A 24,868-nucleotide genomic window follows, 5' to 3' on the forward strand; every position below is an offset into this window, starting at 1 on the left:
AAGTGGCTTTGACAGTGGAATGATTGTTGGTGCCACACTGGGTGGTTTGAGAATCTCTGGAAATGCTGATCCCTTGGAGCTGTCTATAGAGTTTGCAGTGAATGGTGAAAAAAACAAAAAAACATCCAGTGAGCGGCAGTTCTTTGGGCAGAAATGCGCTATTAATGAGAGAGGTCAGAGAGAAGGGCCAGACTGATCAAAGCTGACAGGAAGGTGACAGTAATGCAAATAACCTCGCATTACAACAGTGGCATGCAGAAGAGCATATCTGAACGCACAATGTGTCAAGCCTCTAAGTGGAGAGGCTACAACAGCAGAATAAAGCAGCAGAAAAATAAGTCTTAAAAATACCTAATAAAGTGCTCACTGAGTGTATATACTTTTATTTCAATACACTTACTCTCATCAATCTTCAATGTTTTTAAGCCATAAATTCTTTTCTGAAAACCATAGGTGTAAAAATGATAACAATTTTAAAATGGTATCTCCATACCAACAAACTATTTGGAAGGGTGGCACAAAGACTGCCCTTACTGACCATAATAAACAAAACCAAGCAAAACATAATTTTTGACTGGATGAGAGTCCTATGGTCAGATGAGAAAGGTTTGGCCATACTCAACATGTTTGGCGGCAAAAGGAGAAATCCAAAGAAGGAGAAGCACCTTATACCTGCTGACAAATATGAAGGTGGGCCATTGAGGTTTTGTAGATGCTTTGCTGGCAGTTGTCCGTGGCACTATTTAAGATCAAGAACATGGACATTTTTGGCATGGTTGTAGGTAGATTGGCCAGCAGGACAATGACTCCAAACATATAATCAAAATCCCCACAGAAATGGTTAAGTGAAAACAACCATGTTCTGCAATGGCCATCTCAGTCTCCTGACTGAGATCCCATCAAAAATGTATGGTCTGAACTGAAGATGGGGGCCCATCTTTACCAAAGGTATTAAAGTTGTTTGAAACCTTGTCTAACCCAAAAAAATAAAAATAAAAAATAAAAAATAAACATTGCACTTATGATGACGACTATATGTTTAGACCAGCATTCCATGTGTATTTTCCTAGTAATGGATGTGATGCTTTGACTTTTGGAAGAACCTATGCACTTGTAAGTCGCTTTAGATTAAAAGCGTCTGCCAAATGACAAAAATGTGAAAAATGAAAAATGTAAGAATTTGGTTGATTCCATTGAAACAGTATTTTCATGAATATTTATCAAGAGTGCCAGTAATTCTGGATCCCACTGTATGTTATCATAATTATATCTTTAAAGGATAAGTTTAATGTTTCCCAAAAATCTTCTTTTTAAAACACACACACAGAACCACCTCTAGGTATAGCATTCCATAGCTATTTTTACATTCAAATTTTACAGTGACACTTTTACAGTGACTCACCTGGATGTGAGACTGAATGAAAATATCTTTTTTGGTTTAGTATTGGTTAAATGTTATCAGTTTGCTGAAAATGGAGGACAGAAAATCCCATAAAAAGAAGGTAAATTATATTAGAGACAAATGCAACTCTCATTGGAGTACAATTTAAATTTAAATAATTAAAAAATTAATATCAATACATTTAAATTGTTTGCATTACCTTGCAGGTACATACAATAAAATTATCGAGATGGATTCAGAAATGGTGGCTAAATATGCCATAAAAAGTCTTCCTGAAGACTGGAAGAAGACACAAGGTCATGTGACTTGGCAGGTGGGAAAAGGTCAACACCCTCCTATGCAGTGGCTAAAAGATTTCTGGAAATATCTCAACACAAATTGGAGAGAGCTAAGCAGCTTTGTTGGCATGCCATTAATCCCTCTTCAACCTCTGTTGGATTCCACCAGTTCTGTAATTCTTGCAAAGCTGCAACGGAACACGACTCTAGTGTTTCATAAAAGCGATCAGGACAGCTTATCGGAACAAATTGCAAAGGTGGTGAGAAAAGTGGGTGGTACCATCATACAGAGAGACACCTTTCCTGATCATAGGGATCTTAAGGCCTATGTATTAACTCCCTCCCCAAGGAACATACTACAACTGTTCCTGAACTTGGAGAAGCATCAAGTCATCCATGGAATTGAGTCTGCTTCACCCATGGAAAAGGAAGAATTGAAATTGTGTCTCTCTTCACTGGATTCTCTCACACCAGCAGAGAAAGGCCTTCTCTCGGAGTTGCCCCTATTCCGTTCAAGGCTTCTCTAAAATCCAAAGCTGGACAATACATTTCTGTTAAGTCAAAGCAGGCAGTTGTTCTGAATTCAGTTCTATTGTTCCCAGAAACTCTTCTCATGACTGATGTAGTTGTGCAGTGTGCAAACGAAGCAGACCGTAGGCTCCTTACACTGCTCAAGACTGACCTCCTTAATGCAGCTCAGGCAGCCACACTTTTGGTCAATGGAATTGAGAAGAGACTATACAAAAGGAAAGAGGCAGACCAAATAATGACCTGGATATTACAACATGGTAGTATCCTTTTTGCACAGGACCAGGCATTGTATGAAAAATGTAAACATTTGAGCTTCATTGACTTGAAAACAGGAGATCTCAAAAAAGCATCAGATTTATTTGATCCTAACGACAAAACATTCAAAGCCCTGTTTGAGCCAGAATTCTTTCCTCCCATGGCCTTAAGAAGTAATCCCCAGATGTTGGACACTTTGAGACGTCTTGGGATGAAGACAGATGAAAATAACATCACTGCTAATGATGCCCTTCATGTGGCCAAGCACATTGCAATGTTGCAGGTGCAGTCTCTGCAAAAGGCTTCAGAAAAAGCAGAGGCCCTGACGAAACTTTTGAATGACACCCACGTGCTTTCAAAGTTCTCGGTTCAACAGCTTAGTGAGCTACTGGGAACCCAGTGGATTCCTTGCAACATTCCAGATGCTGTGAATGAACACCAAAATATAAACAAAAAGCCAAGCATGTTCAAGCCAAAGGAGGTACGGCACTCAAAGTACTTCAATATTGTGGGTCATGTCATGCCTCTTACTGAGAAACTGAATGAGAAGGTTAGTGAAAAGCTTGGTCTGCTAAGCTCACCTCCGTCTGAGAAAGTGTTTGATAATCTTTCTGCTCTGAAAGCAAGCGTATCTGGAATGCACAATCCAGATATCGATTTAAACTTCAAAGTGAAGTTGCACAGCATTTACAAATTCATGCAAGATAACATTGCTCAATTCAGAGGCACAGTGAATAAGAAAAATGTACCTTGGCTCTGGATTCACAATCAATTTGTGCCTCCTTGTGATGTAGTATTGAACTCTCCACCAGGATTAGATCTTAGCTCCTATATCAAAAAGGTACCAGAAGAATTTCTGGTGTACAGAGACTTGCTAACTGAGTTTGGAGTGAGAGCATCAGTGTCAGATGAAGAAATTGAGGGGATGCTGCATAGCATGAAACATCACATTGACAGAAAATTGCCATCTTATGGAACTCAGTCTGAACTGAAAGTAGCCATTGCCATTCTGAACTGGATGAGGAAAGGGCAGAAAAGCATTAAGGACAATCTCCCCATACCAGTCATGGTAGAAAATGGACTATTTAACCTGCAGAAATTATCTTCCACTGTGTTTTGTGACATCTCCAGGGATGGTTTGGAAGACCTCAGGAAAGACGAGGAGGAGTTCTATGTAATACATGGAGAGATACCAGGAGCTACAGTTGACTGGTTGAAAATTCCCTCCCTCAGCACTCGAATCCTAAACCCAGAATTCATTGGCATAGAGCAATGTGGCCAGACAGAACCCATAACCCTAAGGATCAAAAACATACTGAAAGAGTATGATGAGGAAAAGGACCTCTTCAAAGAGCTTATACAGAATGCAGAAGATGCTCGCGCAACCACATGTAAATTCATGCTCGATTTCAGAAAGCACAAAAATCCCCCTAACAGCCTTATAGACCAAGATATGTCTCTCTGCCAGGGTCCTTGTCTCTGGGCATACAATGATAAACTTTTCACAGAAGAAGATTGGGTAAACATTACCAAAGTTGGATCTGCTTCCAAAGAAACAAAAGTAGAAAAAATTGGGAAGTTTGGGCTTGGTTTCAATTCTGTTTATCACGTGACGGATATTCCCTCTGTCCTCAGTGGTAAGAATCTCCTGATACTCGATCCAAATGTGACTCATCTGAAGAAGCATATAGAAAGTAAAGCATGTCCTGGGATCAAACTCGACTTATTCCAGGAACGTCTTTTTCACAGCTTTCCTGGACAGTTCAAGCCCTATCAAGGGATCTTTGACTGTGATTTATCAAGAGACAGTGCTCACAAATTCTTCAAGGGAACACTCATTAAATTGCCTTTCCGGACACAGAAAGAGGCTCTGTCATCAGAGGTCAGCGACAAGGTTTTTGAAGGAGATGATATTGGTGCTTTTGAACAACATTTGACTCATAATTCAGGGGAAATTATGCTGTTTTTGAGAAACATAAGCAAAGTGTCTCTTGAGATTCTACCTGAAAATTCTAGTACTCCCCCATGTGCTGAACAAGTAAACACTCTCTTCACAGTCACCAGAAAAGTTGTGTGCACGATGCGTGTCCCAGATGACACTCCTCTGAAAACAAGGCAGAGTGATTCTTTAAAAGTTTTGTTGAAAATTGATGCAAAATTTTAACATGTCACTGACGGCCTCTCTGCAAACATCATTGAAGTGACAACAAACTACCAGAATGTATCTGATGTCAGCTACTGGCTTGTGAATTCCTGCTTTGGAATGCAAACATCATTAGACATGTTCCAGAAAGAAAGTAAACAGAGGTTTCCTTTGCCAGTCGGAAGCATTGCCGTGCCTCTTCAAAAAGATCCAAAAGGGGGAAACTGGTTAGCTGAAAAGCATGATTCAGTTGGCCAGGTGTTCTGTTTCCTCCCACTCTCGATTCAGTCTGGTCTTCCAGTTCATATCAATGGATTCTTTGCTGTGACGTCTAACAGGAAGGGCCTTTGGGATACTGGAGTGAAACATGAATGGAACAAGGCTTTGCTTCAAGATGCGGTCACAGGGTCATACATTTTCACACTTTCTGTGTTGAAGGAAATGTCAAAAAAGGGAGAACTCCAGGGGTACCACTACTACATGTTCTGGCCTGACAAAAAGAAAGTGAGCACATCTTTTCAATCTCTCACTGTTGCTTTTTACTCTGCCATTGCTCACAATGTTTCTGGCAAGGCTCCTGAACTCTTCAGTGATGGGAAAAGCTGGTGCTCTATTGAGAAGGCCAGATTTTTACACCAAAATATAGAACAGAACAAGAAAGTGGGAAAGATTGCAATGAAAGAGTTCATGGCAAATCAAGGGAAACCTTACCTCGCTATTCCCCTTCCAGATTGGGTGAGATATAACTTCAGCCAGACAGGCTTTAGCAAAATTGTTGCGGCAAGGACATTGGACTGGGCTGAATTCTATAAAGACATAGTATTTAGCAACCTGAGTTCCATGGATCCTCAGAGCAGGGATGCTCTTGTACTGCATGCCATTGACATGAATGACAAAGCAATAGATGACCTCCTGAAAAGCCACCCTTGCATCCCAGCCATTGGTTGTGAAGAGCTTCAGTTCATTAGGAGGCTTGTGAACCCTTCAGGAAAAGTAGCCTGTCTGTATGATCCAGAAGAAGGACGCTTTCTTGAAGGAACAGCTGAGGATTTTTGCACTCCAAAACGAATCCAGCGGTTGTCAGAACTTGGAATGTTGAGTGATTTTCTTTCACTGGAGGACATCAAAGAGAGAGCAGAAACTATTAGCAGGATTTGGCAAACAAATGCAAAGGAAGCATACAAGCGTGTTAGGCGAATCTTGGATCTAACAAGAGAACACTTAAATGATGGGACTTCTCCTCATTGGAATTCACTGAGAAACACTGCCTTCATTCCAGCCTGTCCACCAAAAACCCCTGAGCATGACAAAAGTACTGGTAGTCCACTTGCAAAGCCCACTGAAGTGTACAGTTCCAGTTGTCGATATCTGGTAAACATGACACAAACTACAGTAGACCAAGCAGTTCTGGAATCACACCATGTCCCAGTCCTCTGTAAATTGGGGGTTCTTGAAAATCCACCCCTCCTGACAGTGCTTCAGCAGCTAGAGAATGCACAGCTACATTTCAATGCATTGGATGGAGATATGCATTCCAACATTGCTTATGAATGCTATGGCTACTTGGATGAATTGACAAAGGAACAGACTCAGTCAGGGGTCATTTTTGAGACGGCTCAATCATTTCCATTTGTCCTAATTGAGGGCAAATTTGTGAATGTGAAATCTGTGGCTAGGACAGAAAGCTTTGAAGCTAAACCATACCTCTACTGCCTTCCAGATGTCTTCTCTAAATTCAGAAACCTTTGGCAATGTGTTGGGCTTCAGGAGTATTTCACTTCAGATCTGTTATTGGGGGTTCTTCAGGAATTGAGTACTAAATATCACTGCAGACCACTTTCCAAGTGTGATCTTAACCTCAGTCTCAGAATTGCAAACAGATTGTATGAAGCAGAAGATAATAAACCACAAGACTGTCCCTTGCCTGATCAAAATGGTGTGTTATGTCCCTCACACAAGCTCTGCTACAATGACAGCCCTTGGATGCCAGTCTCAAAAGATGTCACTTTGTGTCATGAATTACTTCCTCGGAGTATTGTACTTCACTTTGGGGTTAAAACAACAAGACACAACACTCTGCAAAATCACCGTGTTGCAGGCTTTTCACCCATGGTCAAAGAGTTTGGACAACATGAGAAACTGACAGTCCGGATTAAGAACATCATACAAGCTTACCCATCGAAGAAGGATATTCTGAAAGAGCTCATACAAAATGCTGATGATGCTCAGGCCACAGAGATTCACTTTGTTTGGGACAAAAGGAAGCACAACACCAAAAAAACCTTTGGTGATACATGGAATCTACTGCAAGGTCCAGCGTTGTGTGTGTACAACAACAAGGTGTTTTCAGATGCAGATCTGGAGGGAATTCAACGACTAGGAGAAGGTGGAAAACATGGGGTGCAAGGAAAAACTGGAAAGTATGGCCTGGGGTTTAACTCAGTTTACCATCTGACTGACTGTCCTTCAATTCTGACAGGAGACAAATGGCTCTGCATTTCTGACCCAAATCTGCAATATATACAAGATGGAACCAAGCTATTACCAGGTTGTATGTATTCACTAGAAAAGGAATTCAAAGACTCTTTCAGTGATGTGTATGACACATTCCTTCCCTCAAATTTCAAACTTGAGGAAGGGACTATGTTTAGGTTACCACTAAGGACAGAAAAAATGTCTGAAATGTCGCAGATATCAAAGAGCACAATAGACGATTTGGATATAGAAGAACTTTCAAGTGCATTTAAGGAAGATCCTGAAGGACTGATCCTCTTTTTGAGGCACATTAGGAAAATACAGTTTCATGAAATATGCACACTTGATGGCCAGATGAAAACCACAATCTCAGCAGAGATAAAGCTCTCCAGAGAATGTGATGAGAAGAAAGTTCATTTTCAAAATCATATTCAAAAGTCACTAGATTCAGGTGGGCCAATTGAATCACTGCAAACCATCTACAAAATGGATATTTCGTCATCCATCAAAAAGCACAGTGAGTGGATTGTGGCAGAGCAGTTTGGCTTCATGAATGAAAACACTGATGAGCAGTCTAGCCGAAGAGTTCCTCAGGCTGCTGTGGCAGCTTGTTTGAAATCAGAAACTAATTTACAGCCGTTTACTGGTAGGGTCTTCTGTTCCCTCCCTTTACCAAGCAGCACTGGACTTCCAGTGCACATCAATGGAAACTTTGAGGTGGACTCTTCCAGAAGGGACCTGTGGAAAGAAGATGGTAAGAGCAGTAAGTCCGATTGGAATGAATCCCTGAAGTTAGACATCATTGCCCCCTTGTATGCTGACCTTTTAAACAACATGTGTGCCTCCGGTAAGAAAATCAGGTCTTCTCTAAATTACCTGCGGCTAGGCTTGGATGACTTTTTTCTAAGCTTTTTTCCTGAAGTTACAGACCGTGTCGGACATGAGTGGCAGGGAATGGTCGATGCAGTGTTCAAGTCAATCAATGAAAGGGATCTCTGTGTAATTCCCATTCTAAGCAGTTCAAATCAGAAGTCCAAAAAAATGTACACTGTCACCTGGACTAGTGTCAACAAAGGAGAACCAACCGATGCACCTCATTTCATTCTGAACCACAGTGACAGTTCAAATTCCATTTTGCTGCATCTCGGTATGGACACATTCTCAGAGAGCTTTGTTAATACCTTAGAAGACATTGGTATGAATCTAGTCCCATTCTCATATCGAATGATTAAAATATATGCCAGTTTCAACAGAGCACATGTCAAAGTAAGGTCAGTCAGTCCAATGACAGTAATAAACTTCCTGAAGAGGAAACCGTTGAATGATCCAGCAATGACAGAAAATGATTTACCCCTGCCTATTAGCCGTACTTTGATCAAAGACAAACGCAGATGTAAAAAGCTTCTGAATTACTGCTTGAAGGACATTGATAAGAACAACTGCAACACCATGTGTGGTCTGCCTCTTCTCCTTACTCAAGATCAGATGCTGAGGTATTTTCATACTGACTCCCCAAGGCTCTTTACAGAATTCTGTGAACTGTTTCAAGGACACAAGGCAGACTTTGCTGATTATGAAGTCAATGGAATGCACATTGGTGCTCTTCAGCAAGGTAACTTTCTCAAGGCAATGACCATCCCTACCTCAGCAATGTATCTGAAACCCATTCTTGAGGGCCTCCTTCAGAACTGTAAAGTTGATCCGGAATGCAAGCTGTATGTTCCAGGAAAGATAGTGAGCAAATGGCTCCAGCAGCTTTGGGATTTCTTTAAGGATCAAATTAAATCAGCTGAGGTGAAAGACAGTAAGGACAACCAGGCCTTTCTTGACATCAAGGAACTGTTTAGTGATTCTCCAGTTGTTCCAGTAATATGCTCAAGTCAAAATGGCAAACGTTTTCTGAAAACAATGGGGACACTTTGCAATGTTGTCTCCAATCCAATATTTTCATCAATGGTGCATGAAATACTGTGCAAACTTGGATTCATGACTTTAGACTCATGTGTTTTCTCAAATATTGAGCTTTCACAGCATGTTACTCCAGAACTGTTAGATCCAAATGACAGCAGTGCTGTTCTAGAGCAACTCTGTCTGTCGCAGCAGACTCTGTTTAAACGGATTGCTGATACAGACTTGGATGATCTTCTACACTTCTTTCAGGCAGGACTATGCTCTAGACAAAATACTCAAGACTACAAAAGAAAGCTCAGGTCACTTCCACTGTTTGAAACTATACAAGGGAGGCGGCAATGTATTGATGGGCATAGGAATGTGTTCATCTTGAATACACACTTAAAACAAAGCTTTCCAGATTTGTACGCCATTGACAAGAACACACTTTTTCTCAAAAACAGTACTGTGAATTTATTGCTGTCAAAAAAATTGGACATCACAGTCCTGGATGATCTAGGGTACTATGTAAAGTTCATCCTACCCTCTGTGTGCACATTCAATGATACCCTGATTCTCAATGCATTCCTGATGCTTCTGGAAATAAGACGATATCCAGACTTTGATGATTACAAAGATACAATTATCTCCACAATGAAATGTGTCCGATTCATCTGGGATGTCTTTGGGAATCTTCAGATGGCCTCATACTTCTATGATGATAAGCAAAAGCTTTATCAGGTCATGCTCCCAAAAGAGCGGTTTGTTCCAGAAGAGTTTTGGAAAATCATTGGATGTGAACAGACAATTTTCAGGACTGTTGAACTGTTGAAGGAACTAGGACTAAAACATGTTGTGTCAGATGATGAAATGATTGAGTTTGCACACAAAATTGAATCTGACACCAAAGGGAATATGTCCCTGGAGAGGCTGAAACAAAAATCTGAATGTTTATTTGAAAGCCTTTTAAATAGGGACAACACAAACTCAGATATTTTGAAAAGAATATCGACCATAAAATTTGTTGTTCCACTTGAAATTCAGCAAGACCTCTGTGAGTATCACCAGCCTTTTGCTGGAAAGAGGGAATTTGTGGCAATTAAAGGTTCTCTCATTGAGAAAGACCCACTCAACCAATTTCTGATTTGGACCTCAGTGCCAATATTGCCTTCAGGAAAATGTGTTTCGAAGCAAATAAATATTTTAAAGGAGGCAGGAGCACTTGATGAGCCTTACCCGCAGCATGTAACTGGAAACCTGATGAACATCTGCCAAGCTGCATGCAGTACCACTGAAAACGTTAACACCAGAGCTAAAGTTTTTCGTCAGTCCTATGGATTTCTCCAGGCTGTGGATTTCAATGCCCAACCTCTGATTGATCTCCCTGTGGTACTGGTTGAAAAAGATGCTGAACTTGTAAAGCCCAAACAAACAGTTATGATACTTCATAATCACACCAAGTTCAGACCCTATTTATTCAAACTACCTCCAGATCTTGTTAAATATGAAGAATTCTTTAAGAAGATAGGTGTCAGAGATAGAGCATCTACCCAGCAGTACAGCACTATTCTCCAGGATATTTATCGGGACTGCATCGGCAAAAAAGAAATGAATCCAAACCAGAAAGAAACATGCAGATGGACTGTTCAACAGCTTTTCCACCTTATCGAGACTGGAAAAGAAAACTCACTGGAGATTGCTCAGCCACTTTATCTTCCAGCAAGAGATGGTAGATTGTATGAATCAAGTTGTCTTTATTTTAATGACACTTATTTCTCGGTTAGCAGGTTTGAGCATTCTGTAAAAAAGAAACTAAAACTGCTTGGAAGAGTTCAGAAATCCGAGGTTCAAAATCATTGGCATGATGCCTATGCATTTCAGAAACTGCTACAGCGGTTACCCAACAGTGTTCGTCCAAAAATGTTGTCTGAAGTTACTACCCAGGCTTTAGTGGAATCCAGCATGCATCCTTGTGAATATGGGGAATGCTGTGAATTCAGTGGTTGGTTCAAGAACCGATTGACTTCTGGCTCCTTTAAACATGGCCTTGTCTGCCTCCTAAGGGAACAGAGCTGTGGTTCCTTATCTCAAAGTGATGTTGATGCCATGTGCCAGAACTTCCAAAGAATGAAGTTAATCTGCTGTGAGTACCTTGAAACAATCATTCTTCTGCATCAAGAGCCATTGGACAACACAACAGATGAAACACAGATTTATGTGAAGTGGGAACAAGAGAGTTGCACATTTTATCTAAAACACAGTGATAGCATGAGCCCAAAAGTAATGATGAATGTTGCGAAAGGTCTAGCCAATGAAATCAATGCCCTTTTAAAAAATTCTCTGAATGTAAAGTCACTCTCAGTTCTTGAGGAACTGCTGATGTGTGAAAACATGGAAGATGTACAGAGATTATTAGAGAAAAATAAAATCCGTAACATTGCAAATACAGACTATGGACAAAGTAGATTGCCAGACCCCGGGACTCTCATTCCTGAGGAGTGGATCGATGTCCTTGACATGAATTTTCTCAATAACTTTGAAATGGAAGAATACGTTGGGTTCAGGAATCCATCATCTGAGTATGTCTATGCAGTTGTTATGGAGCGGGTGAACATGCCATCAAACCAAGGAGGGCCGTGTTCCCAGAAATACAAAATTAAAATTGGGGAACAAGAGATAATTGAAGTAAGCGCTCTTGATCTGTATCAGTTCAAAAGGGGAAAAAGGTCTCCCTCAACTGGTGGGAGCTGCATGTCTCTTGTTCCGTCACAGGGTTCAGGGCAGTCTGACCCACCACCTGTCCTACCACAGTCCATGGAGGAGGTGCAAAGTGAAATTGACAAATTCCTTCAGGAGATCTGGACACTGCCAGAGGAGGAGAGGCGTAAAGGTATCCGACGTCTGTATCTCAGGTGGCATCCAGACAAAAACCCAGATTGCCTTGACCTTGCCACTGAAGCCTGCAAATATTTGCAAAAGAAGATTGAGGAACTAGAAAGGGGGGGAAGGGGGGGACACAACCATTCCAGACCTGGTCAAGGAGACTCTCAATGGAGTTCAGCCTTCAGAGACTTCTTCCGGGAGTGGGACCAGGAAGCCTCTCGGCATCGGAGGGGACGGGAGGGATTTAGCCAACGCTATTCTTCCAGAGAACACAACTTCTGGACATTCCATGAGGGTAGAAGACCAAACCCAGAGGAAGCTCGGCGCTGGCAGAGGCAGGCAAAGTGTGACCTCACTGCAGCCTACAATGACGCTGGGGGAACATCCACAGAGTGGTGTTTATTCAAAGTGCACCAAGCTGTGGAGAAATCCCTTTTTGGAGCAGAGTACAAGAACACTGGGCATCATCCCACCGACCAAACCATTACCAGCCTTGCCCGGAAACTGTCGCGAGTCAGTCCCAAACTGAACACTTTGCCTAACATGGTGTACACGTTGAAGCAGCTGGGCGTGGATGCCAAGAAAACCCAGTATCCAAACTACCATACTTCACCGGGTATTCCCAATGACCAATTCAACTCTTGGAATTTAACAGAGGTGCTGGACTTGTCATCTGAGATCTTAACTAAAATAGATTCCTACATTCATGAATGAATTCAGGTTATGTAAATATGAGACAAAACAGTTGTGACAGAAGAAACACAGCTTTATGTGAAGTGGGAACAAGAGGGTTGCACATTCTATTTAAAACACAATGAAGACATGACCAAAAGACTGATCTTTAATACTGGGAAAGGTTCAACCAAAGAAATCAGTGCCCTTCTAGAAAATGCTCTGAAAGCAAAGTCACTCCCAGTTCTTCAGGAACTAGTGATGGAAGATGCAGACAAAACGTGAGAGGCAAATAGAATCCGTAACATTGCAAATACAGACTATCAACAATATAGATTGCCAGACCCAGGGCACCCCAGGAGTGCATCGGTTTCCTTTCATGAATTTTCTCAATAACGTTGAAATGGAAGAATAAGTTGGCTTCAGGAATCCATTATCTGAGTATGTCTGTGCAGTTGTTATGGAGTGAGGGAACATGCCATCAAACCAAGGAGTGCTGTGTTCCCAGAAATACAAAATTAAAATTGGGAGAGATCAAGAGATCATTGAAATAAGAGACAAAACAGTTTGTTTGCTATTATGTTTCAAGAAATATTTTTATGTCATTTTCTTTTTTTATACACTTTACACTTTATATACTGTACCCTACATATTTGACTGCATTCAGCACCAGTTATTTTTGAAATTGACAATTATCTTGGGTTATTGACTGTATTGATGTTTGTGAATGAAAATGAAAATTGAGAACAATGGTTTGTTTGCTAGTAGTTCACTAAAATTGAGAAACATTCATGTATTTGTTTAAAGATTATCTTATGCCTTTAATTAATCAATAAAATAGAAAAAACCTGAAAGTGCTTCATTTTTATTGCATATTGCATCATGAAACATTACTTATTCTTTGCGTACTGTTGGTCCATGTGCGCATATTATTGGGTGTAAAATTTGGGAAAATTCAGGAAGGTTTTCAGAGAAATAAAAAAGAGGATTTTGGTGACAAATATTTTCTAAGCAAACCTCTCATCTACTGATTGTGAACCAGTTTTTTTAAGGTACAGAGACATTTAACTGTCATAATGACATGAAGCAATGTAATGCTTCAAAATTACAATCATAATGTGTGCAGAATATCAAATCGTAACATGTCAAGAGGGTAATCTTTTCAATATTATCGATATAGGAATATAAATGTAGTATAGATATGGAATAGTATAATGGAGTGACACATTTCTGATTGTTTAATTCACACCCTGACATGGTTCTGGTGGAAAATAGTCCTGCTTTGCATGGAAAAACGTCACTTGGAAAATGATGTTGGGGGGGAGATGTGATTAAGAAACTGAAAAGAACGGCTCCAGTTAATTTAAAAAATATTTTTATGTGTTTTATTTTCTCTAAAATCAACCCATCTCAACATCCTCCCCCCTCCCACCAATACAAAATAGTACAAGGCATATTATTTATCATGTATGCTTTCTTGTCTGGTTATAAAACAAAACTATAACACTTGTATGGTTAGTCTGGTCCATTCTGTGCAAATTCAGTCTCTTCTGCTCCATGGGATTGCTGCTACAACCAGTTGTGGAATTCCCAAAAATTGTGGAATTCCAAAAATAACTTACACAAGATCTGTACATAAATACAGTAGGCTCGATGCCCATTTCCAAGCTCACAAGCTTGGGTACAGCACAGGCTTTAGAGGAAACAATCTTCAGAGAGGGTCTTCACATCAGGTTCACTCACTTCATAGGTTGAATACAGTATGCAAAGCTTTGTCCCTCTGGTTCACAACTCAACACTTGTAGCTAGAGATTCAGACAGAGAGTGGAGATTCAGAGAGATTAAGGTGCCGATCAGACAGTCAGTTCCTCCAGTCAACTGAATCATTGTTATTTATGCAGAATTCCCAAGCCATGTTATAATGTTGGCTGAAAGATACATTTCTGTGAAGACAATGATTTTGAAAGTAATAACAAAACCATAATATTTTAGAGGAACTAGTGTAAAGCTGGTTTGGATTTTCTCAAAACAAAATCACACGCCTCTCACAATTTCAATTTTGCATGAATTCAATAATGATCTTTACTCATTTAATTTAATTCTCTGCTCTCTCAAATTAGTAGAGTTGTGATGCAATTGTCAGAGGGATAATTTGAAGATGTAATTAATCACAAGTAAAAATCATTTTAAGATGAAGAAACTATGCCCTGAAATTGGCAAGAAAACTTGTACTGACCAGCAAAAAGTCAGTCACAGCACTAAGACCCAGTCATGGCTGACTGGTGTGTACTACACCAAGGATCAACTGTCAAGCCTCCTCTTGAAAAACACCTGAGGAACCTGAGGAACCTGCTGAACAAACTTTGCAGAAACAAGGTTTGTGAAAACAACCAATGCTTAATGGATTTAATTAGATACTGCAGAAAAATGCAGTAAGGTGCTGTCAATCGAAGCAACTCAAAGAGATGAAACAATGTAAAAAGCGTTTTTGCATTTTGTTCTTTTAAAACCACAGTAAGGTCAATCAATATAAAATAAATTAATTTCACACATCTAACAATTAATTTGCATACATCTTGTGTCTTGTTTTGTGAATAAACGGTTTTGTACAAAAATGCAGACAGGAATGTTATGTTTTTTAAATAAAGTAAAAATATACTTAACAAGCACACATTTGTTAAATCAGACATTCCAATTTTTGTCTAAACCATAGGACATACATGAGAATGAGAGAAGAACAACACCCAACCAAGTGAAATGAGGCACAATGATGGTTCACACGCCCCTTTGCCCCAAACGCCCCGCCCTCCACCCACTCCTCCAAACACAGCACAGCGGGGAGGGGAGGGAGGGGGGGTTCTGTGTCAGGACACTGGGCTTTGGGGCAATACAGCCATATAGGTGTGAGAGAAATATACAGGAGGCCCCCTCCCATAAGTACAGGTACGACATGGGTTTCTATGTGGTTTGCAGATGAGCATTCTATGAGTGACTCGCAACAAAAGCAAACGTGTGGTATGACCCCCTCAAAGGCCCGGAGCATGGCAAAGCGGAGCGGCCGAAGAGATCTGGCTACCGTCCCCACCGGTCCGAGGTGCGAGAGTCCCTCTCCCCTCCCCGTCTCTGCGGCACGCCCCAGAGAGCTCACATGTTGTAGGCCACGTAGATGGGGTCCAGCTGGTCGGCCAGGAAGCCGTCGCGCAGGTGCATGCGCTGCTTCTCCCCGCGGGAGTTGATGGGGATGACCCCGGGGTCCACCACCACCACCACCACGCCCACGATCAGGTAATGCTCCTCCAGCACCACGCTGGTCACCAGGGCAACCAGGTCCAGGGCCTCCTGCTCCGAGCCACACAGCTCCACCGCCACCACCAGCAGGTTGGTCCGGGTGAACACCGCGCTGAGTGGGGGCAGGAAAGGGGAGAGACCCATGGGTTAAACGGCTAAAAATGTACGGGTTAAAAAGACGAAAACAAAGTATGCATACATTATAACGTTTCTGGATTTCAGACCAACTTCTGCTCTTAATTATTTCATTAGCTAAATTATTATTTTTTTGTTTTTGGATTTTTCCCTTTTTTCTCTCAATTTGGTAGCCAATTGTACCCATCTGATTCAATTGGAGCTAGTGTTAGATACACAGCCCATACCCCCGTCCCTCGGCGGCCCGAAGGAGAACGAGAGAAGGAGAATGTTAAACACTTGCTTGTGAATACGGGTAAATATCAACCTATACCTTACTAATGACGGCACTCAAAAGTAACTTTCAGTTGTGTAGTGAAATGAATGGCACAGGAAGGACTGCTTGCCTTTGCATATAGGACTACTTTCCAGGTGGTGAATGACCATGAGAGGTTTCCTGCTAAGGAGTGGAGAGCGTTAGTGAGCAACCAGAGCCAAATATACAGTATTCATCTAAATCTCTTCTTTCTATAGAAATCAGTGAAGTGAGTGCACTGAAAGGTCCAGACAAAGTTCTGCCCCGCTAGCATGCTTAGCACCTGGTTTTGGAAATTCGGGGGCTCCTTCATACGTCTCCACCCAGTCAATGTCTTCACCCCATCCTGCTAGAAGATCGGAAGTCATCATCCACATTATGCAAGACTAAAATACCTACTACCAAGAGAGCTGGTAATGAATATTGTGTGGTATATAAGCAAGCTATAATTTGGTAATTCCTTCACCAAGCCTTAGGCTTACTATGATTAGTATTGTATAACTTGTCTTCTGATTCATATTTTAACTGTTGTATATAGATTGGTTCATGAACTAATTTGGTGCATTGGCTGTAATAGAAAACTTGCTCTCATATTTTTTGAGGGCCCCTGTCAGTCAGGGCCTCAAACTTCCCCCTCATACGGGGTCCCTGGGTGTTATTAGATGCACAGTTTCAGCCAGATGTTTGAGCACTGGTGTCATCATAGGCGCATGCTTTTAGGGATAAGAAAAACCTCGGGCCAGTGGGTGTGGCTGCTGTGTCTCCTCTTCTTGAGCTTCGGGGACTTCTACAGGCGCTGCACCAAGTGCGTTTGTCCCATCCTGGTCCGGAACATTTGTCCCATCCTGGTCCAGAACGTTTGCTGAATCCTGGTCCGGAACGTTTTCCACATCCGTTGGCCTTTATCATTCACACTGCGGGGCTGGAGGAGAACAGAGATGATGAGACTAAAGCCATGAGCATTGTCCTCACAGATTCTCTCACTGGGAGTGGAAATTGTGTCTGTTTTTTCTTTTTTAGAACATTTTTTCTTTTTGGGGAATAGTAAGGTAGAGTAGTTTATACAGTATCAACCCTTTTCACACAAACATGTCCCAGCAAAAACAGCAAAGAGTTACATGAAGGGGGTGGTCACACTATATTCTTCACTGCTGTGAAATCCAGCCAGAAATAACCAGGTTGAAATAACCAGCGACCAGCTATTTCAAAACCTAGCTTGAGCTGGTCAAACTATGGTGAGCGTGAAGCTGGTCTGAACTGGTCAACCAGCTACTAGCTGTTTCAAAAGCACAGTTTTTTTCAACAGGGTTGCACTGTATTTGTAAATGTTCATGGTATTTCCCACACTGGGCTCTATTTTCCCATGTGGCTACTGAATCTATAATCAAAGGTTTATGGTATGGAATGTGGCTACTGAATCTATAATCAACGGCTTATGGTATGGAGTGTGGCTACTGAATCTATAATCAATGGCATATGGTATGGAGTGTGGCTACTGAATCTATAATCAATAGCATATGGTATGGAGTGTGGCTAGTGAATATTTAATTCAGCAGAGGCTAGGAGAGCTTTGTGAACTGGGAGCAGGTGGATTTGGGTTTGATTCGGCTGAATATACAGTATTATCAGTGGGTGTGTAGTGACTGGATTCGGCTGAATAAACAGTATTATCAGTAGGTGTGTAGTGGCTAGATTCCATCATTGTCATTCAAGTGACCTGTTTTCATTTCCTTTATGAACCATGCGTTTGCACCCAGGTCTACCCCTGCTATGGAAGACGAGGATGTACTCATCAGAAGCTTCTCCCGACATCCTGTGTGCGGGAGGTGCAGAGTCACCATAGAAGAATCTAGCTGTGGCACCTCAAGCTAATTGCCTACAGCAGTTGATGTTAAACTAGCACAGGGACAGCTAAACAATACAGTTAATGCATGCAACTGCATGCAGCCATCATTTTTAAGGGGCAGTTCACCCAAAAATTATATTAAAGAATGTTTCCACTTACCCAGACATCCATCCAGATAAGATTTGATGAGTTTTGTACATGCAGTTCACATATGCAGACCTTTATTGATCCATATTTTTGTGGCACCCAATGCACCAAAATTCTACATTTACAAAAACTTAAGAATTACTTCCACCGAAGTGCACCATATCAGAGAAATGTCTCATATGAAACTTGAGCTGTGGTGCTGTGATGTTGCCAGAATGCTACAGCTTGTTTTAGCTTCAGTAGAGTAACTTGTTCCAGCTTAGTTTATTAAAGCACATAACAGCTTCAAATGTAATGGTTGAGATATCAACAGGTCTTTTTTGATACCTGTTAATACCTGAACTGTGAATTTCAAAGCTATTATGCGTTTGTCAAAATCACTGTGAAACTATCTGGATGGATAGTAGGCCGACTCTGGGTAAGTGGAAATATACTTTCATTTCATTTTTGGAGTGAACTTCCCCTTTATCTACAGTCATATAATTAAATGATTGTTCAAGTTCAAGTTGTGTTTATTGTCATTCTTCACATTACAGATAGGTGTAAGAAAAAGAACAGAATACAGTACCCCTGGGACCACACTGCAGTAGGCTACAGTATATATAAACAATTAAAAACAGAAACAAGAACTAACATGAACAAAAGACAAGGAACAATTAATGCAAAGAAGGCTATGGTTGGGGGATGTCCATCAAAGTGAAATTGGACAGCATATGATCCACAAAAATGGTGGCTTTTGAATTTGAATAGATAAGTAACATTTGGTCTCATGCGCTGGTCAGCTTGCTGACTTCCCCCTCCTGGAGCATACATCATTAGCCCCCACCATTGGCACCCATGCCTGTGGGGGAGAGCTAGAGAAGGATTCTTAGAGGCGCCTCCTTGGGCCCTGGGGCCCCCCATTTTCTCACATTCCTGACAGGTTAGAGCACAGGAATAGTGGAGATGGCATAAAGATGTTTCATGATAATCCCAGGTCAGAATATAGTAATGTTTGGTGTTATTCTGATTGGTTCAGTGCGACTGGTGTAATGGTCTAGTTTTTGTTACAGTCTACCTTTGATATCATAACCATTCAGGAGCCGAGGGGAAACTGGGCAAAATCTGTCTCTGTAGAAGCCATGTGTTTTAGTCCCCTGCCTGGTGGGCCTGGCTGGAAATTATAGATGGGTGACTCACTTTTAGGGTCAAGAACTAAGGACTGGATTTTGGAGATACAGTCTGGGGTGTCTCCTTTCCTTTCATTCACCCAAATCAGGTTTATTCAAAAGGTATATTACCATGAGCGGCACAAATACATATTTACAGCATAATGCAGTTATCATGAAAACTCCCAACTACAGCATTCATAGATATGATGGGGCGGCCTGTAGCATAGTGGTTAAGGTCAGGAAGGGCTGCCATTTGTGAGGGGCCTGAGAGCTGGGGTTTCAATGTTGTTTAGACTACCTGTTGGGGAGTTAAGATGTATGAGTGGTCCATGGCCAGTTGGGTCATGGGAAAAGAATCCCCCCTGTGACCCCATACCTGGTCACTTCCAAGGGGGAAGACTCCGGACAATGCCACAGTGGCCTCATTTGGGCACTGCTGCCATTACACCGGTGACTGTTCTCCTAGATTAAATATTCAAAACTGCTATTAAGATAGTAAATAGACCCAGTAAAACCTTGAAAACATTGCCCATGTGATCCTTGTATTATTGCATTAAGTCTTTTGTAATGGTAACAGGGAGTGCGTGTAAAATGGATAATCAGGAGGGAAGTTTCATGGTAACTGCAACATAATAAAGCATAAGGGTAATCTGTTTGGTATGTATGTGATCTGGTAAAATCAAGGAAACTGATGAGATACATGTCATACCAAATGGAGTTTAATAAACCATAGTTTCAGTAACTCAAGGGAAAACCTACACGTCCTCTCTTGGTAATCATCTCATTTTGCCTACTCAACAACCGTTCCAAACGTATGATTCGGCATAAAAGCAAGGGAGACAGACCAATCTGGGAAGATCGTATTCGACTTCCCACACAGCATATTGTACGTATATGTAAGTATCGGGAAGATCGTATTCGACTTCCCACACAATATGTCTTGGGTATGTAGGTATGTATGTATGTATGTGTAGCAACGGAAGATTGTAATCGGCTTCCCATACATGGCATATTCTATACTCTTTGTTTGTGTGTAGTCCAAGCAGGCTAGGTATGATTATTTACTCTATCTCTATTCTTAATTTCTTCATTTTGTAATTGATTGTGATATTCTAAAGCTAATAACCTACCTGTCTGCGAATAAACTATTTTGTTTGTAACTTGCGTGATCTCCATGACTCTAATTCATCTTGTACCTTTTCAGCCTAAATTACAACTGAATACTCAGGGGGAAATGGTGGCTAAAGACCTACCGATCGGCGGCGTGGTGCACCTGTGATAGTTCTAAGCTGTGAGGCCAGCAATTTCTGTCCGTTAAAGGGTCGGGGGACACACGGCTCTTGTAATCTGGTGCGAAGGGAACCCATGGGCATTACGGCGCTGGTTCCTGCCAAATTAGCTCTAAGGAGCCCAGACAATGCTACGCCGACCTGGGCTCACAACTATCATGGCAGGTTTGCATGTATTGTGTTGACTGGACCCTCAGCCTCTGAGTTCTCCACCGAACTGAGATTTCAGCAGTAATGCTAATCCCGGGAGCATATATTGAGTAATGGTGGTGCAGGTACAAGTTGAATGTAATCACTCCCGAGGTCCACGTAAGTTGCAAACCGAAATTTCTAAATGATATTTTAAATGGAGTCAGATAAAAGAGTAAAACTATAGTAACCACTAAGCGTACAATACGGCCCCATTTGAGAACGGAGAATATTAAGAATTGTACTGATCCGTTTCTGGCCAGCTGTAAGCGGGATATGGGGCAGGTCAATCCATATCCGACCCATGGCAACGGACCCAGTATATTCTTAAACATAATTGTGCTCTGTTCTTGTACGGAGGATAATAATTAACCCTACTAATGTTCTCCCAGCAATGCCAGAAGGACAAGCACGCAAAAACCCCCTTCGGCCCCCGCTAAATTCCGTCATTGGGTTAGCGTGGGGTTTTACATGATCAAGTGTACATTGTTTGGGAAGGCCCCTGAAACTAGCAACTTGCCATACGCCGGGCTGCGACCTGCACCAGAGACCTGATCTGAGCAGCACAGTGCAGGCACAAATCGCAGACAATGCTGACACTAAAACTGCAGTGCGCTGCTTGATCTTCACTGATACACCCTCAACCACGCCTCTCCCCACTTTAATGCACGGTGAGTAACCAAATTATGAAACGGGCTGAGGCAGGTCTAGATCCATGACAAAAATGGCACTTTGGCAGTGAGCGATCGTGTACATACCAGCCGGAAAATATAGCCCCTAATGCCCTCTCTCTATAACCTAAAACACATAGTGGCATACAAGCATACATAGCACACCTACAATTTAATGGGGTGGGAGTGAACAGGCGCCATCAACACTCCCTTTTTCCCAACTATTTGAATGCTATCATGATACTATTCAGACTGAGAGAGATTATATTTGGAGGTTTACTGATGAAAGGAAAAAAGATGAATCACTTACTGGCACAAAAATACACTGCCAAACAGTGATACATGGATGCCACACCCCAAACAAGTCTGTACATTACCGAGTGAAACAGCTGGATTGTTTCAGGAATATATAGTACATTACTGCTAGTGTGCACACAGCGATATGTTATTCTTTCTAACATACTTTGCAACTTCAGCAATGGTATGTACACAGACAAATCATATTTTAAACCAGCCACAAAGGCCTATATACAGAAACCTACAGTGCATCCGGAAAGTATTCAGTATTCACAGCGCTTCACTTTTCCCACATTTTGTTATGTTACAGCCTTATTCCAAAATGGAATAAATTCATTTTTTTCCTCAAAATTCTACACACAACACCCCATAATGACATGAAAGAGTTTTTTTTTTTTTTTTTTTTGTTTTTTTTTTGCTAATTCATTAAAAATACATAACTAAGAAATCACATGTACATAAGTATTCACAGCCTTTGCTCAATACTTTATTGATGCACCTTTGGCAGCAATTACAGCCTCAAGTCTTTTTAAATATGATGCCACAAGCTTGGCACACCTATCTTTGGGCAGTTTCGCCCATTCATCTTTGCAGCACCTCTCAAGCTCCATCAGGTTGGATGGGGAGCATCGGTGCACAGCCATTTTCAGATCTCTCCACAGATGTCCAATCAGATTCAAGTCTGGGCTCTGGCTGGGCCACTCAAGGACATTCACAGAGTTGTCCTGAAGCCACTCCATTGATATCTTGGCTGTGTGCTTAGGGTCGTTGTCCTGCTGAAAGATGAACCATCACCCCAGTCTGAGGTCAAGAGCACTCTGGAGCAGGTTTTCATCCAGGATGTCTCTGTACATTGCTGCATTCATCTTTGCCTCAATCCTGACTAGTCTCCCAGTTCCTGCTGCTGAAAAATATCCCCACAGCATGATGCTGCCACCACCATGCTTCACTGTAGGGATGGTATTGGCCAGGTGATGAGCGGTGCCTGGTTTCCTCCAAACATGACGCCTGGCATTCACGCCAAAGAGTTCAATCTTTGTCTCATCAGACCAGAGAATTTTGTTTCTCATGGTCTGAGAGTCCTTCAGGTGCCTTTTGGCAAACTCCAGGTGGGCTGCCATGTGCCTTTTACTAAGGAGTGGCTTCCATCTGGCCACTCTACAATACAGGCCTGATTGGTGGATTGCTGCAGAGATGGTTGTCCTTCAGGAAGGTTCTCCTCTCTCCACAGAGGAAAGCTGGAGCTCTGACATCGGGTTCTTGGTCACTTCCCTGACTAAGGCCCTTCTCCCCTGATTGCTCAGTTTAGACGGGCGGCCAGCTCTAGGAAGAGTCCTGGTGGTTCCAAACTTCTTCCATTTACGGATGATGGAGGCCAATGTGCTCATTGGGACCTTCAAAGCAGCAGAAATTTTTCTGTACCCTTCCCCAGATTTGTGCCTCGAGACAATCCTGTCTCGGCGGTCTACAGACAATTCCTTTGACTTCATGCTTGCTTTGTGCTCCAACATGCACTGTCAACTGTGGGATCTTATATAGACAGGTGTGTGCCTTTCCAAATCATGTCCAATCAACTGAATTTACCACAGGTGGACTCCAATTAAGCTGTAGAAACATCTCAAGGTTGATCAGTGGAAACAGGATGCACCTGAGCTCAATTTTGAACTTCATGGCAAAGGCTGTGAATACTTATGTACAAAATTTCAAAAAAACTTCTTTCATGTTGTCATTATGGGGTGTTGTGTGTAGAATTTTGAGGAAAAAAATGAATTTATTCCATTTTGGAATAAGGCTGTAACATAACAAAATGTGGGAAAAGTGAAGCGCTGTGAATACTTTCCGGATGCACTGTACATGCACAGGCAGACTGCAGACATAAAGTAGAAAGAGCAGAAAGGGACAGTCAAACAGCCACACAGGGAGGGTGTTTGGCTAGACACAGAACATAGAGTAATACAGAGGGATGGACAGACAGACTCACAGTTCTCGCGGTGGATATAGAGATAAATAAGAGATTAGTAAAGTGTCGCTCTCACCTGTTCCTGGTCTGAGCAGCAAACTGACACTCAGTGAGCATGATCAGTGAATGGAATACAGAGGAACCAGCTCTTCCACCCCACCCTGTCAAACAGACCCAGCAACATGTCTGCTTGTGCATTACTGTGTGTGTGTGCCTGTACGTGTGTGTGTGTGTGTGTGTGTGTGTGCGTGTATTTGTGTGTATGTGTGTGAGTGTGTATATTTTGCATATTGTTTATGTCCTTTTATGTTACTTTGGTATGTGGACATGAATAAAAGCATTACAATGTGTGTGTGTGTGTGTGGGTGTGTGTGTTTTACCAAGGCAACCAAAAAAAGTTTCCATGCTGTTGGAGCTGATATTGCATGATGTCCTCGATTTAATTCAGATAGCAGGACACTCTAACACTCTAAAAAACAGGGTGAGCAGCAGTTCTGCAGACAGAAACGCCCTGTTAATGAGAGATGTCAGAGGAGAAGGGCCAGACTGGTCAAAGCTGACAGGAAGGTGACAGTAACGGAAATAACCACACATTATATGTGGTATGCAGAAGAGCATCGCTGAACACACAACGCACCATAACTCTAAGTGGATAGGTTACAGCAGTAGAAGTCTAAAAAATAATAAATGCCCAATAAAGTGCTCACTGAGTGTATGTCTGACAATGTAGCTTACAAGGGTAAATAATCCCTCATGAAAAGCACATGATTAAGCAAAATTAACATTTTGTTAAAGTTCTGGGCTAGGAGAAAAATGAGCGTACAGAAGGACCGAGTTTGGGAAGCACTGGATTAAGGGCTTTGTGAAGTTTGGCAATGGCAGGTGATTTAAGAAAGGTCTCAAAAAGCGAACCTATTGAACATAAATGCTACATTGTGATTTGAACTTGCTCTCCTTGTAAAATTCACTTAATTAGGAACTGGAACTGGTAATAATCCGTTACTGAATAATAGTGCTGAAAAGCATTTTACCTACGTTTGCGTCTGGCAAAAAAACGTACCTCGGGGGAAC

General features: G+C 41.7%; 1 protein-coding gene across 1 annotated transcript; it reads left to right on the forward strand.

The window, feature by feature from the left end:
• Window positions 1–2,650: 2,650 nt before the first annotated feature.
• On the forward strand, window positions 2,651–13,383 carry LOC133116281 (sacsin-like). The gene is made up of 3 exons (XM_061225721.1): window positions 2,651–2,846; window positions 3,279–3,857; window positions 4,668–13,383. The coding sequence occupies exons 1-3, from the start codon at window positions 2,651–2,653 to the stop codon at window positions 12,569–12,571; spliced, it is 8,679 nt and encodes a 2,892-aa protein (XP_061081705.1). The 3' UTR covers window positions 12,572–13,383.
• The last annotated feature ends 11,485 nt before the right edge of the window (window positions 13,384–24,868 follow it).

Source organism: Conger conger, chromosome 17 (assembly GCF_963514075.1).
Source record: "Conger conger chromosome 17, fConCon1.1, whole genome shotgun sequence".
Lineage (NCBI taxonomy): Eukaryota > Metazoa > Chordata > Actinopteri > Anguilliformes > Congridae > Conger > Conger conger.

Coding starts and splice junctions, on each gene's coding strand:
- LOC133116281 (XM_061225721.1), top strand. CDS start 2,651: ATGTTGGACACTTTGAGACGTCTTGGGATGAAGACAGATGAAAATAAC. Junction 2,847..3,278: donor GTTCTCGGTTCAACAGCTTA/GTGAGCTACTGG, acceptor ACTCTCCACCAG/GATTAGATCTTAGCTCCTAT. Junction 3,858..4,667: donor AGATGCTCGCGCAACCACAT/GTAAATTCATGC, acceptor ACATCATTGAAG/TGACAACAAACTACCAGAAT.